The sequence below is a fragment of the Diospyros lotus genome, chromosome 6, assembly GCF_014633365.1.
Source record: "Diospyros lotus cultivar Yz01 chromosome 6, ASM1463336v1, whole genome shotgun sequence".
Taxonomy (NCBI): domain Eukaryota; kingdom Viridiplantae; phylum Streptophyta; class Magnoliopsida; order Ericales; family Ebenaceae; genus Diospyros; species Diospyros lotus.
In genome coordinates, this window is record NC_068343.1 from 7,603,128 (window position 1) to 7,619,795 (window position 16,668).

The window sequence follows — 16,668 nt, forward strand, 5'->3', positions numbered from 1 at the left end:
ATTGAGTGTAATTAATATTTGTGTTTAGAGAAATAATATTGAGTCTTGTAGTTGTAAATTTTATTATATAATAATATTTTTAATTGCCATTGCGACGGCTATGATTTTTTTCTTTTTAAGATTTTTTATATAAAAATCTCTTTTGTATCTTGAGTGTAATTAAATATTTTGTTTTTCATATTTTATTTTTATTTTTTTGACATTATCTAGTTAGGAAATTTTTTTTCCTAACAAATATATATATACACACCCAATATCAAGTGATATAATTTGAGTTTACTGAGTATGTAACATAATTTTTAAAAAGATTCAAAGTCATCTGAATGTATTGAGAAAGGGATAAAAAATTAAATTTATAAATTATGTCCTTGTAAATAATCATACAGAGAGCATTATTGTATCTTGTACGTAAAATTGAAGACAAAAATGTTTTTAATCTCTTTTTTATTTTTCTTGTTAATTTTTTATTAGTCCGGAATAAATCACGAGTTACACGGTGGTGGTGACATATGGGCAGGCATGCCTCAAAGGTTGCGCCGTGGTATTTTACCGCCGCCTTGCAGATTCCTCTTACGAGGTCAGAAGGTTGGGGCTGGCCCACACTAGCAAGGAGGAGCGCACCCAAATATTTCAAAAACAGAGGCCACCACCCTACCGCTTTCCATCTTCCCTCCCCCCGACCTCGACCCTCTACCCCCCAAATAATTATTAAAAAATTAAAAAAAAAAAATCCTCGTCAGAACGGGCGATGGATTAGAAGAACGAATAAAGAGCAGCTCTATATATATTATTTTCCATTTCGTATTTAACTACTACTCCTCGTGAGCCTCCTTCTCCTCCTCCTCTTCCTCTCTCCAGTCTTCACGCTCCCGATAAAAAGTTAGGGTTTCAACCCCGGCCCGCCAAATTCCCTCCCCCTAGAAGCACTCGCGATATCTGCCTTGCTCTCGGGTTATCCATTGCATGTTTCCGATCTGCCGCGGGGACTCCACTGCGATTCCACCGCAGCTTCACAGTCTTCGCCGCCGACAATGTCGTCGCCGAAGGCCTCGCCTTCAGCCTCCGCTTCCAGATCGGAGCCTTTTGCTCACCTTACGGTATCTTCATTTCTAGATCGTTATTCTAAATTTGTCCAACACGTCATCTTGTCAACCGCATTATTCTCATCGTCATTCTATCTCGTTATGTATCCTTGTTTTTGTGTTACGTTGGAGTGAGGCAAGGCGTTGCTACATTTTGCTCGGGATATCTCATTTTTGGTGATGGTTGCCAGTTAATTAGGGAAAACATTTGGATTGTTCGTGGAAGGCCGGTGAATGATTGATTGTTGCGTTGTGCCTGGACAAAGCTGATTTTTGTTTTCTTGTTACACGATGTTATGTTGGAGAGAGAATTACGAGATTCTTTGCGTTGATTTGATATTTGATTGATAAGGTTAAACACTGTAACCATCGTGGAATGCTGGGGAATACGACATGAGTGTGGGCTGAATCTCCCCCACTCAACTTAGTAAGAAGTTGGGTTCACGTGGTTCTAACAAATAAATTTCATAAAGTTGAAGATGCACACAAAATGCACGTACGAGTGTTAATTTGTTTTATCTATTTTTTTGATTGATCTATTTGTGATCGTCTGTCTTAGTCATTTTTATCTTTCACGGTTCATGTCTGCCCATTATGTTGCAAAGTGAGGTAGAGAACAGGCTGGTTACAACTGAGTGTTGGATATATTTTGTGGATGGGAATTGTCATACTATGATTTTAAGGATGTTCAGACTAGGGGATGTGCAATCATTATGATTTTAGGAACATCCTGACAGCCATATTCATGCATGAAAAATATTAAGGCCAGCTTCCCAATTATGAAAATATTTACAGACTTAAGATGTGATGCTAGATTAGATTAGCTAATGGTGTATAAGGCAGGAAACCATTTTTTGCTTTTGTGCCTGCCTTTATTCTTTTATATCCCACCTATCTTTAGTTGTGTTTATGAAAGTTAATGCTGCAACATGAATTTAGATAAATTGTCCCTGTATAGTGTAAGATGGATGAAACTCTGCATTTAATACACAGACAGAAATTTACTCAGATTTTCTCCCATGCCTTATCATAACTTACCCATTTAATACTATGCTTATCTTACCTTAGATTGCCTTATTCTATTCAAAAGTTTACCTTTTCCACCTTCTAATATATTTCCTATCTGGCCTTACTAGTCCTAATTTCCTAATTTGCTTCTAGGAGCCTTTAGAAGCTTATAAGGTATTTCTTGTGCCATGGGCTGTAGATGAGCTTCATTTTGGCTGATGAAAGTAAGGCACTTGTTCAAATTTACTAGAATGAAGGCTTGTAGATTTATAATTTATCTTTATTTAACAAAGTTTCATGAGGAAAGTAATTGTGGAGGTTGGTTAAGTGAATGTGGAAAGTATTGGTGTGTGGAAATGTGAATTTTAGATAGGGGTGGATTTCTAGATTCATCTACCTTAAGATTGACTGGTTTTTGGAATGTGGCTAGTGAAATGTACTGAAATGTGCAAAGAAGTTATTGCAGTAAATTACTTGTTCATTAACATGGTTTGGTGGTATGCAATCACTTTCTTTAAATGACATTTGCTATACTAGGAGGTTCAAGGTTGGATTAGTTGATATCTTATTTTCTTCCTTATAAAGGTTAGTTGCTGAGATGCTTTGAAGTTTTCTTCCTTGTAAAGGAAAGTATTGACAGGAAAGAGATTTGGTGCTCCAATGCCCATCCTGAGTTAATGCTTTTGCAAGGTTGGTAACTCATGATGCGATCTTGACCATTGGAAATTTGAGAAAAGGTGAAAACCTTAATATGTCGCATAAACTCTTCTAAATAGATAAAAGTATTGGTGTTGTAGCTTGTTTGGTTGTGATGTGAGTTGGCAGGAAGACACTTTTGCGTAATTTATTTATTTATTTTTGCATTTTTATGTTGTTTGATCAATAACAAAAAGTATTTTTGTATGACAACAAAAGTTATTTTTTTATTAGGGAGAAGTAAGAATTTGGTGTTTTTCTGTTGTGAAGAAAAAGTAGATGTAAAAAGTAAAATTAGTTTTTACAAGAGTGATTATGCCACAAGAGAAATTTCACGATAATACTAAATAGGCATTTAGGCACTTGACATGTGGATCTGATGCAAGATGTGTTGGCAACATATGGTTTGTATTTCCTCAATAAATATGACAAAGTAAATGATTTTGTAGAAAGTTATGCAACAAAAACAAATTTCCATGCTTAAAATCTCTTTATTAGTTTGTAAGGCATTAATTTATGTTAAATGCTCAAATGAAGTATTTATAAATTTTAAGGTAAATTCTAGTGACCACCCTTGAGGTTTGGCATCAAAACAGACAACACCCCACATTTTAAAAATCATACTGATCACCCTTGTCAGCTTTTTCTGCTGGATGTTAAAACCAAATTAAATTATCATTTTACCTATTAAATTCAATATTTTAATATATTCTAAAAGGCATTAATTTATATTGGTTAAAAATAGAGATTGTTCCTCCACAATCCTAAGCATATTTTTACATATACGAAAAATTTATATAAACAAACTTCGAATTTATATAATTTTTTTTTATACAAAGTTTGACAAACATATATAAAAATCTTTAAAAGAACTGCATACTAAGTCATAATTCTACTAGGCGGGGTTGATAACTATTAGGAACCTAAACCTGACCATGTGAATTCTCAGCCAATGGCGAGAATTGGGGAAGAAATTGACTAGAGTTAAGGCAGAAAATAGGGAGAATTTAAGAAGAAAATTGAGAGAGAGAGAGAGAACAGAAAGTTGTGTGAGAGAGAGAATGATCATGTGAGAGAGAGAGTGAGAGAGAAATAGAGAATTTTGAGAGAGAAAGATTGGGAGAGAGGGTTTAGAAATTGAAATTTTACTAATTCCTTGAATGCCTCCAAATAGATTGATATAACTAATCAATCAACTATTACAATTCATTTACAAGTTGTAATTGCTCGCTCTTAATTAATATGCTACATCTGTTATGCAAAATAAATTGCTACATCCTATTGAGACCCTAGGCATTTGCCTACCCTTGAAAAAGTTTCTTGTCCTCAAGTGAAACAAGGAAGCTGAGCAGCATGGGGAAATTGATTGAGCAAATCTTGAAATTTCCAGTTGTAGGTAGTGGTGGTAAAGTAGAACTAGAAGTAGCAACAAGACCATTGGTTTTCTATAAGACCAATAGAGTATGGAATTCCATACAATTTCCCATAATTTCACACCAAAGCTATATATGTCTGACTTCTCATTAGATGGTTCATCACAAGGAACTTCTAGAGCCATCCATTCAGGATTTTTTGCTGTTGATTATGTAGAAAGAAATGTGCTAGCTTTTAAGCGAAATAGGCCAAAATTACAAACCTTTATTGTATACTTCTTGTGAACCAAAAGATTTGGAGACTTCAATTCTCCCATGAAAAGAATAGTATTTGGATGCCGCAGGCATTTCATAATTGCAACCTCCTTTAAAAAATTCCTGCAATCGCCCTAGGTGGAAATCTTGATCCATAAAAATCTTTACAACAACATTTGAGCCTTGCCAATCAACACGATGGACAACATCAATGGAACCTACTCCTCTCTCTTTCAAAACTAGATCACTCCATGGTGTATCCAATTCTTACACCTCAAGTGAAAGGTCACGAGTTGGTTTAGTTGGAACAATTTGACCTTCCTTGACAAACCTAGAATCACCTTGAATTATAATGTCCTTTGGATAAAAAATGCCTATAAGTGGCTGAACTTCTCCATGACCAAGTAGAGGGAGATGCTTGGAAGGAAGAGGATCTTGAACATCTTTGCTATTACTTGAACTAGGCACCTTGTTGTGTTCATCCACAGATTGCTCACGACATGTCATGTTAGCAACATCACCATTAATACCTTCCAGAATTTGATCAGCCTTCTCCTTCGACAGAAAGTCCTCAAGCACGTTGAATTGCGAAATTCTTTGAATCACTCCATTTCCTGGCTGGAGTCGATCTAATCTTCCTTAGGAGGAAAATCAGAAGGAAGACTTACTTCATACAATTTCAAGAACATCAACATCAATCCATCTAACCTCGTATTAATTCTGTTTGCAAAGGCTTCCAACTTTATGTTAATTTCTGTCATGTATCTATGGTTAACCTAGGGTTTATAATTGAATTTGGGATAAATTGGGGAAGATAGAACATCAAGATAGGGAGAATTAGAGTAGAAAGAGAGAGATAACAGACAAAATTAAGCAGAGATGGAGAGAGAGAGAGAGAGAGAGAGAGAGAGAGAGAGAACAAAGAATTGAGAGGGAAAAATAGAGAATTAAGGAGGAAATTGAGAGAGAATTGACATATATTCTCTAACTACACTAGCTTATTTATGGGCTTAACAAATGAAAGTACTAATAACTACAGTATACGAGTACAACCAAAAGAGAAATACATAGTACATATTACTAATCTATCATTGGGGATCCTTGGGGTCGTGATAATTCCCTTCTCCATAAAAGAGTTCTTGTCCCTAAGAACTTATAGTGATTGGTCACTGCTCTTTATCCAATCCCAGCTTTCTCTATCTGTTTTATTTTATTATTATTCTTTTCTTTCTCCTTCTAGGCCTATTCCTCTTTGCTTTTATGTTCCTTCTTTTTTGCTTTTCTTGTAAACGTAAAATGTAGTCCTCAAGGACATCCGTGACGCAACTTGTTGTCTTGGGAGCACTGGAATGCACTCAATTTACCGAATAGGACACACACACACACAAAAAAAAACAATATATAGAAATAGAGTAATCAATAATAGAATTGAAATGAACAAGAAACATAATGCAAATCACACGAGAACATCAAATTTATCCTGGTTCAAATCATCTATTGAGATGATCCTATATCCAACCTTAAATCCCTGAGAGCAATCTTCCTTCACTAACTTGAATGAATCAGTACACAAGTCTCTCACGAGTACAAAAACAACTAAGATTACAAAGGCTCTCTCTCTAGACTTTTCTCTTACAATTGCACTCGTTCACATCATGCACAAGCGACTACCCCCAACCCTTTATTTATAAACAACATGTGCGGATAATACAATGGAAATAATCGGGTATGACAATACCGGTTATACCCTTAATTGATTAGCTATCGTTAGAAAAAACCCTAACTTGCTACTTGAGACTTTGACTTGCCTTCACTGATTTCTAAAGACTTACTCGATGCAAACTAAAGAACAAATCTCCACCATTTGCATTAGTACAACCCAAGCTTCAAGACTAATCTTGCTCTCCTTAGGACTTGCATGAATACTTGATCATTCACATAAAAATATATTAAGTAGCTTTAGACAATGATGCAATTTGGATAAAGGAATTGCTTTGGTAAACATATAAGTTGCATTATCTTCTTCTACAACTTTAACTAGATTAACTTCTTTCTTTTCAAGAACTTATCTAATAAAATGATACTTAACATCTATATGTTTGGTTCTCTCATGGTGAGCTTGATTTTTAGCTAAGTGTATAGCACATTAGCTATCACACTTTAGGTTTGCCTTCACATCTTTCCCAAGCAATTCACTAGTTAAACCTTTTAGCCATAGAGCTTCCTTAATAGCTTCTGTAACAACTATATACTCAACCTATGTGGTTGAAAGAGCCACCACATATTGCAAATTGATTTTCTAGCTAATGGTTGAATCTGTGAGAGTATGATAGGCTTCTTATTGTATTGTTATGTTGCTGTTTATATTGTTGCTTCTGTTTTGTTTGTTGTTGTTAGGCGGTTATAAGTTGTCTCGGTGTAGAGGCTTGTTGTTAAGATAGCTGCTATAAATAGCAGTGTCTTCTCTTTGTTAGTATTGTATTCATTTTGTATTTTCACTGGTGAATATCGAGAGTTTTCTTTGCTCTCTTGGTTTTCAGTTCTGAATTCTTTTCGAGCTCTTTTATACTGTTTTATGGTATCAGAGCCTGTGACGTAAGTCATGAATTTGTCACCTGTTCAAGGTGCTTCCTCCTCTTCACCACCTCGCTCGTCGTCTACCTTTTCTCTTTCTTCGCAATCTGATTTTGGTGCAATTGCGAAGGCCTTCCAATTTATTCCTATCAAATTGGATTCTGGAAACTATATTTTCTGGAAGGTGCAAGTTCTAACTACGATATGCACCTTCGATCTGTTTCCATTCTTGAATAAGATTTCACCACCGCATAAGTACATTGCTGAGCCTGATGATAAGGAAGCTGTAGGATAGATGTTGAATCCAGAGTATATGGCGTGGTTGCGATCAGATCAGCTCCTTTTTGGCTGGTTGTTCTCCACAATTGATAAGGATGTACTGGTGCAGGTAATACATTGCGAGTCGTCTTCTGAGGTATGGTCTACACTTGAGAATTTGTATTTGAGGCAAACAATCGCTAGGTCGTTTCAGCTTAAGTAGCAGCTATGACTAGTTAAGAAAGATGATATGTCGATTAATGACTATATTCTCAAGATTAAGACAATTGGACATTCGCTGGCTGCTATAGGTGAACCTTTGGATGACAAAGAATTGCTGCTTGCAATTCTTAATGGTTTAGACCATGACTATGAAACTGTAGTTAGCCTAGTGACGTACTAGATGAATGATGTAGATCTGGACAAGGTCTAGTACCTGCTATTAATGCATGAACAGAGATTAATTTCTAAGAATGTACCATAGTCGACGGTCAATGTTGATTCGGTCACACCTTCAATGCAAGTAAATTTGACTGATTATAATCAGAGAGGAGGAGCTAATAATTTTCAGAGTATGAGAGGAGGTCAAAATCAAAGAGGAGGTGGTTTTGGTATACAAGGAGGACGTGGTCGAGGTCGTCAGTCTGGTAGACGTTTTTACTGCCAATTATGTGGCAAACTAGGACATCTGGTTGATCGATGCTATCATCGCTTCGATAAGAATTTTCAAAGATCCTTTGGTTTTGTTCCAAACCAGAACAGGTTTGGTAATTCACCAGTGAATTCACAGTCAGATTCTAGAGCTTATATAGCCTCCCTAAGTGACTCTAATGAGGTCTACATGAGTGATGTTGGTTTGGTTCAAAGTGCTCACTATAATCAATTTTCTCAACAGCCTTTAGATCGTCAGTCTTATGATCGACAGCCATCTTTTTCTGATCAGCCGTGGTTTGTTGATTCTGGAGCAACAAATCACATCACCACCAATCTTCAAAATCTTTCATTGCATACTCCTTATAATGGTGGAGATAAGGTATCTGTTGGTAATGGTAAGAAACTCTCAATCTCAAATGTTGGTCTTGGACAATTGTATTCTCATTCTCAGCCTATGTCTTGTATTACATTACCTAATGTTTTACATGTTCCTAACATGTGAAAAAATTTAATCAGTGTCTCTCAGTTAACTAAGGATCATGATCTTGTTGCTGAATTTGATTCTCATACTTGTGTGATTAAGGACAAGAATACTGGACAAGTATTACTCAGAGGGTAGCTTAAGGATGGGCTATATCAACTGAATTCAGCTGTTGCTTCTGCTGATTTCAGGCTTCCAGCTCATTCATTTAGTTCAAAGTCTCTTGTACGCAGTACATCTCCTTCTACATGTACTCTGTTTTCTTTTCCAAACTGTAAACATTCCACTTCTTCTAATTCAGGACTGTTATCTACTGTAAATGTAAATGTTGCCCAAACTAATCATGCTTGCAAGTAGTGGCATGCAAAACTAGGGCATCCTTCACTCAATGTACTGCGATTGGTGTTGAATAAAATTCAAGTTCCATTTTCTTTGTCATCTCTGTCTTTTTGTGATTCTTGCAAAATTGGTAAACTTCATCAACTTCCTTTTTCTGATTGTGAAATCATAGCAATTAAACCACTTGAACTGGTCTATTCTGATGTATGGGGGCCTTCTCCCACTTTATCAACCGAAGGCTATCGTTACTATATTGTTTTTGTTGATGCCTACACCCGTTATACCTGGCTATACCCTCTAAAGTTAAAATTTGATGCTTTGTCAGTTTTTATTACCTTTCACAAACTAGCCGAACTTCAATATAATGCCAAGATTAAGTCTCTACAAACAGACAATGGGGGAGAGTTTAGAGCTTTTCTACCTTATTTACATTCACTTGGCATTCAACCACGTTTTACCTGTCCTCGTACTTCTCAGCAGAACGGTGTAGCTGAAAGAAAACACTGTTACATAGCTGAAATGGGACTCACCTTATTAAGCCATGCTGCTATGCCTCTTAGGTTTTGGGTAGAAGCTTTCCAAACTACAGTTTGTCTTATAAATCTGCTTCCTTTAGCTCCTCTCAAGTTTCGAACACCCTTTGAGATGTTATTTCTTAAATCACCCGATTATCTTTTTCTTCAGCCTTTTGGCTGTGCATGCTTTCCTTATCTTCGTCCCTATTCCAAACATAAGTTCAGCTTTCATTCCACAAAATGTGTCTTTATTGGGTATAATCATGGTCATGCAAGCTATAAATGTTTGCATCCTTCTGGTCGTGTCTATGTTTCTAGACATGTTCTTTTTAATCCAGATGATTTTCCTTATCCTAGTTTATTCTAGTCTGTTTCTTCTTCATCTGGTGTTCTTTCTACTATTCCGGGTCGTCCATCTACTTTGGTATTTTAGTCATTCCCTTCTTTTTCTCATTTGTCGTCTTCTTCCTCTGTAGTAGCACAACCTTCGGGTCCTTTCTCCTTATCATCTTCTCCCCCTTCTGCAGCTTCATCTCCTGTTGCTTTTACTTCTCAGTCTTTACCTGCTGTTTCTCAACCTCATTCTCCTGTGTCCTCTCCATTGTTGGAGCCTCCTTTGTTGTTGCCAGCAGCCTCTCGTGTTCCTAAACCTTCTGTTCATCCTATGGTCACTCGATCTAAGGCTAAACTTCTTACTACTACATCACCTCATGCCTTAGTGAGCTCTTTGGAGCCTACTACCATTCGTGAGGCCTTCTTAGATTCCAAATGGGTCAAGGCTATGGAAGAAGAGTATACTGCCTTACAACATAATCACACTTGGGATTTAGTTCCTTTCTCTAAAAACATGAATCTTATTGGTTGCAAGTGGGTTTTTCGGATTAAATATAAGGCAGATGGTACAGTGCTTCGTTACAAAGCACGTTTGGTGGCCAAGGGATTTCATCAAAATCCCAGCATTGACTATGCTGAGACTTTCAGCCTTGCTGTTAAAGCCCCAACAATTCGAGTGTTGTTTTCTTTGGCTGTTACTTTCGGCTGGGACATCCAACAAGTGGATGTTAATAATGCCTTTTTGAATGGTGATTTGAGTGAGGATGTTTTTATGTCTCAACCAGAAGGGTTTGTTCATTCTCAATTTCCTACTCATGTTTGCAAGTTGAGAAAATCTCTTTATGGATTAAAACAGGCACCACGAGCCTGGTATACCAAGCTAAGAGTTGCTCTATAGTCTTGGGGTTTTGTTAGAACAGTTTTAGATGCTTCCTTGTTTGTTAAGAGAACTGCTCAGTATGTTCTATATGTCTTAGTCTATGTTGATGACATTCTGATTACAGGTTCTGATTCTTCAGCCCTTAGAGCTTGTATTCAAAATTTGAATACACATTTTGCTCTCAAAACGCTGGATTCTGTCAGCTATTTTCTTGGTTTTGAGGCTCATCGTAATACTGATGGCCTTTATCTCACTCAAACTAAGTATACAATTGATCTGTTAAAGAAAACTGCCATGTTGGATTGTAAGCCTTGTGTGAATCCAGTTAACACAGCAGATTCTTTAACAGATGAAGGTGAGTCTTTCTCGAATCCTTCTCTCTATTGCACTGTGATTGGCTCCTTGCAATATCTCATCTATACTAGACCAGATATTGCTTTCATTGTTAATCGGCTCAGTCAGTTTCTTTCAGCTCCTAAGCAACAACATTGGGTTGCTTGCAAGCGTCTGCTTCGGTATCTTAAAGGTTCTCTTGGTTTGGGGTTGTTCTTTTCTCCTTCCTTAGCTGATCTTTCTCTTACAGTGTATATGGATGCTGATCACGCGGGTTGTCGAGTTACTCGTCAATCTATTAGTGGGTTGTGTGTGTTTCTTGGAAGTAATTTGATTATATGGAGTTCTCAGAAGCAATCAGTTGTAGTTAGGTCTATCGGAGAAGCTGAATACCAAGCTATTGCTCAAGGTGTGACTGGAATTATGTGGTTAAAATCCTTGTTTTCAGAGCTTGGCTATCTGTGTAATCATATTCCTATTCTCTGGAGTGATAACCTAGCTGCTAAAAGCATTGCTGAAAATCTTGTTTTTCATGCTCGTACTAAGCATTTGGAGATTGATATTCACTTTGTGCGGGAGAAAGTTGAGAATAGAGAGGTTGAAATTCGCTACGTTCCTACTAACTATCAGGTTGCTGATGTTTTTACTAAAGGCCTAGCTAGAAGTCATTTTCAGTTTCTCTGTGATAAGCTTCGTCTAAGGATATCTCCTGTTTAGAAGCCTGATCTTCCAAGAATCCCTTTCATGTCAACAGTCAAAGAGTAGCTTGTTTGTTGTTTGCTTATTGTCAGCTGATTCTTCATGGGTCTGATTTGAGGGGGAATGTGAGAGTATGATAAGCTTCTTATTGTATTGTTATGTTGCTATTTATATTGTTGCTTCTATTTTGTTTATTGTTGTTAGGTGGTTATAAGTTGTCTCGGTGTAGAGGCTTGTTGTTAAGACAGTTGCTATAAATAGTAGTGTCTTCTCTTTGTTAGTATTATATTCATTTTGTATTTTCACTGATGAATATCGAGAGTTTTCTTTCCTCTCTTGGTTTTCAGTTTTGAATTCTTTTCGAGCTCTTTTATACCGTTTTAGAATCCCATAGCTTGAAAACATACCCTATGGATGACCTTCTTTTATCTAAATCTCCTGCATAATCAGCATCAGTGAACCCTAAAATGCATGGTTCTTCTTCTAAATTTGCTCCACCTTAAACCAAAGTATTAGAGTTTTGTCTAGAGTATTGAGGCAGTGACAACAGTGTTTTTGTATAGGTTATTATGTGATTTTAGAGGGTAGAGATAGGTGGTGGACTCTCTTGTAAATAGCTGTCAAGTTGGGGGTAAAACCGGTAATATCCATTCTTTAATAGCCTAGGAATTGCCGCCCTAAATATTCTATAAATAGAGAAGGAGGGCTAGGCATTAGGCGCATAATTTCAATTGTTTCTTGTGAAAGCTTTGAGAGAAGAAAGGTTGTGTTTTAGAATAGTTTTTGTAATCTTGAAAGAAGACTTGTAATCGAGGGGGTGCAACTGATGTATTGGGATCATTCTTTATGAATCAAAGAAGGCTGCTCTTGGAGGGTTCTTAAGGCTGGATGTAGTGTCAATTCAATTGACATGAACCAAGATAATCTCGGTGTTCTTGTGGATGTGTGGTTTGCGTTTCTATATTCTTATTCTTTTAATTCTGTTTCTGTTTATTATTTTCTGTTGACTTATTAATCTGTTCCTAAGATCAAATCCGTGAGTGTGTGAGAGTAAGTGTGGTAGAATTCCTATCCAAGAAAATAGTTCCAGTGACCTTAGGTATAACACAAAGCCATATTGATGGTTCCTTTTATGTATCTAAAAATCCATTTCACAGCATTCCAGTGAGCCTGACCCGGATTAGCCATAAACCTGCTTGTTACACTCATAGCATGGGCTAAATCCGACCTTGTACGCACCATACTATACATAAGGCTACCTATTGCAATAGAGTAGGGAATATTACTCATTTCTCTAATGCCCACTTCCGTAGTGGGAGATTGCTCATGGGCATAGTTCTGAAAGGCGCGAGGCGCAAAGGGTCCTGGAGCTTGAGGCGCGAGGTACACGAGGCAAGGCGCGCATTTGCGAAGCGAGGAGCACCTTTTAGAAAAAAAACTCAAAAATCTTGTAAAATCATAAAAAAACTATCAAATTATCAATAATAACACATGCATATCATTAATGATTCATTATCTTCAAATTCTAAACTAACATCATCAAAGTTGATTCATTCATCATGCAAATTCTAAACTAGAAACATCATCAAAGTTCAATCATAAAGTCTCAAACTCAAACAAGTACCAATCATCATGCAAAGTTCTAAACAAACATATAAACACTACAAGTCCACAATCAATAAAGAAGTTTTAATCAATCATCATCAAGGAGATCATCAACATCAAGGTCAATATCTTCATCATCCCTTTCAATCACCCCTTCATCTTCTTCTTCCTGTCCCAATTCTTCTCCCTCTTCCAAGTCTTCATCATCTTTGGTCTTTGTCTCACTTTCCTCCTCTTCAATCGCCTGAGTTATATTCCGCTTTGAAGTCGAAGCCGAAGTTGAACCCGATTGTGATTGAGTTTGTTTAATACATTGGGTCTTTTCCTACTTTGAGGCAGCTCCTCCTCCTCATTATCATACCCTTCACCAAATTGAAAATCATCATCTAATGGTGCCATATTTCGCTCATCCCTGTTATTCTTCTTCTTTTGCATGTACTCTCCAATCTTTTGTTTTACTGATGGAGGACATTTCGGACAAGCTTTAGTACTCTCCACAATCAATAAACACTACAAGTCCACAATCAAGAAAATGTTTTTATTTTGAAAAATGTTATTTTTCTAAGTTTGGAAGATAAGCGCATTATAAAGAGACATATAAGAAAATATTTTCATTTTGAAAAACTATTTCCTTGTATTTTGATAGCTAATATTCATTGTTGTTAAAATAAATTTTAATGATTTTTTCAAGAAATAGTAGATATGTATTTTGGGGGTGGTAAAATCGCTAAATTCTGAGTTTGTACTAAAAGCAAAATTCTATTTTCTTATTGTTATGCATTTTGATTTTTTAGATATTTTTATTGAATCCAAATGGGGGGTACTTTCTTATTTACATTTATGTTTTAAAAGTAAATGGAAGGTAAAATATAAATAAAAAAAAATGTGGACATTTACTTAAACTAAAGAAATGTAAATATGTTGTAATGTATATATGCTGGAACTGAGAAGAGGGGAGGAATTGGGCTGCCTAGGTTTTAACTAAAACCTAGCTTTCATACCTAGGTTTCATGAGGCGCGCCTAGGCGCATCTCTCGCCTTGGCGCCTCACCGTGCAAGGCGAGCGCCTCATTGAAATCGCCTTGCCTCGGCCCAGGTGAGGCGCTAAACTATTGCCTTAAGGTGCCTTGCGCCTAGGCGAGCGCCTAAGCGCGCTTTTAACAACTATGCTCATGGGATAACTTCAAATGCTAAGCAAAAGGAACATTCACTTCCTTTGCATCTAACATATGGAACTTTTTAACAAGCTTCTCAAGATAAGATTTTTGAGATAGCATGAGCTTTCTTTGCTATTTATTTCTAGTGATTTTTATGCCTAAAATCTTCTTTGCTTCTCCTAATTCCTTCACTTCAAAGGCTGATTTCAATCTCAGCTTTAATTTATGAATTTTTTCAAGTGATTGACTTGCAATCAACATGTCATCCACATATAATATAAAAGGAGATAGACAGAGATCTTATTAGACATATGCTTAAAATAAACACATCAATCAAATGCACTCTTTTTATACCCTTGGTGTAACATGAATGTATCAAATTTCTTATGCCACTGCCTAGGGGATTACTTCAATCCATAGAGGGATTTCTTCAGCAAGCATACTTGCTCTCCTTTTCCTCTAAATTCAAACCCTTTAGGCTGCTCCATTAGAATATTCTCTTCTAATTCACCATGCAAGAAGGAAGTAGTTACATCTTTTTGTTCTAGCCTTAGGTTTAAGTGTGGTGTTATAGCAAGTAAGACTCTAATAGAAGTATGTCTCACCACAGGAGAAAAAACTTCATTAAAGTCTATTCCAGGAACTTGAGTAAAGCCCCTCCAAGGTCGAAGTTTCATTTTTCCTTAAAGACTCCATTTCAGATTTCATGGCTGCTAGCTTTCTGGGAGTCTTTTGAGTGCACTGCCTTTTCATAATTAAGAGGTTCCTCGCTTGCTTCTTCCATTGCACTTGACAGTGCATATGATGCTAAATCTGAATGACCATACCTAACCGGCGGTCTGCTGATTCTCCTTTGCCTATCCCTAGCTACATTGTATCTTCCATGGTCCGGCTGACTGTCTATACTAGAGGTACCTTCATTCTTCTCTTGTTGATCAGTTTCCTGATCAAGTGCACTATCAAGGACATTATCATGGGTTTCATCTTGCTATTCAACTTCCAGTCTTAGATTTGTCCTCCCAATCCTTTTGGTCATTTATCTCAAAGTCTCTAATAGTAGATCCCTCATCAAAGGTGACATCTCTACTCACCATTGTCCTAGGCATACCCGATTCCAAGTTTTACAATTTATATCCCTTTACCCCAGTGGGATATCCTATAAACAAGCACCTCTTTGCCCTAAGTTCTAATTTTCCTTGCTTAACATGGCCATAGGCTAAATATCCAAACACTCTCAAATGGTCTAAGCTAAGCTTATGACTTGACCACATCTCATAGGAGGTTTTAAAACCTACGGCAGCAGATGGGGATCTATTTATCACATAGGCTGCAGTGGCTATAGCTTCTTCCCAAAAGGATTTTGGTAATCTAGCATAACATATCATGCATCTAACCCTCTCTAGCAAGGTTCTATTCATCCTTTCAGCTAGGCCATTCTGCTTTGGATTACCTGGGGCTATTAGGTGTCTTAGGATACCATTTTCATTACAAAGCTGGGTAAATTCTTTATTACAAAACTCCAAACTATTATTTATCCTAATGATTTTGATTTTGCTACCTTTCTGATTTTCTACCATGGTTTTTCAGTTTTTAAATGCTTCAAAAGTGTGGTCTTTTGATTTTAATACATAAAGCTAAACCATCCTAGAGAAATTATCTATTATAGACAAGAAATATCTAGCTCCACCATGGGACAAAGTCTGTGCAGGGCCCTATAAATCCGAATGAATGTAATCTAAAAGGGCCTTAAGAGGAATGGATAGCTTTCTTGGAGAATCAGTTTTACTGCTTTGCCAAATATACATGGTTCACATTTATCTAATTTTGTAACTTTCCCAGTGCCTAAAATCCCTTGTTTGGACAATTCTTTAAGTCCTTGCTCACTAATATGTGCCATTCTAAAATGTCAAAGCCTAGTTTGTTCATAGGCGTTATCTTTTACTACTGCAGCTTCACCACATAATGTGGAAGCTTGCAGCATATAAATTCCATTTTCAAGGACTGCTTTCATACATATAAGTGACCCTCTAGACACTTTAAGGACTCCACCATCTCTTCTATAGGAGAAGCCATTCTTATCCATTTCACCAAGAGAGATTAGATTCCTTTTTAGTCTGGAACAAATCTTGTTAGAGTTTTAATGGATCCATCATGCAATTTGATTTTTATATCTCCAATTCCCATAATTCAACATTTTTTGTTGTTTCCTAACAAAACCTTACCACCATCCATGTCTTTAAAATTCAAGAACCAATGCCTATGTGGTGACATATGAAAAGAACAACCTGAATCCAAAATCCATACCTCTTTATCTGCCTTTTTAGAAACAACTAAGGCATCTGCACTATCATAATCAAATTCACAAATAGATGAGGAAATTTCAGGGTTACATCTTTCTTGAAATTCCTTCTTTCTCTTAGGGCAAT

The 16,668-nt window shown here is 36.7% G+C and overlaps 1 protein-coding gene across 6 annotated transcripts in view; it reads left to right on the forward strand.

The window, feature by feature from the left end:
• The first annotated feature begins 676 nt into the window (after positions 1-676).
• The window catches only part of LOC127803585 (histone-lysine N-methyltransferase CLF), a 33,358-nt gene continuing 17,366 nt past the window's right edge, over positions 677-16,668 (forward strand). For 2 of the 6 annotated variants that reach the window (XM_052339937.1, XM_052339940.1), the window contains exon 1: positions 683-1,097. In XM_052339937.1, the coding sequence (XP_052195897.1) occupies positions 1,032-1,097 (66 nt within the window). In that variant the 5' untranslated portion in view covers positions 683-1,031. Of the gene's footprint in view, positions 1,098-2,675; positions 2,781-2,808; positions 2,828-16,668 lie in introns of those variants that run through there. The other 4 variants (XM_052339938.1, XR_008023535.1, XM_052339936.1 and 1 more) reach the window with 4 other exon arrangements.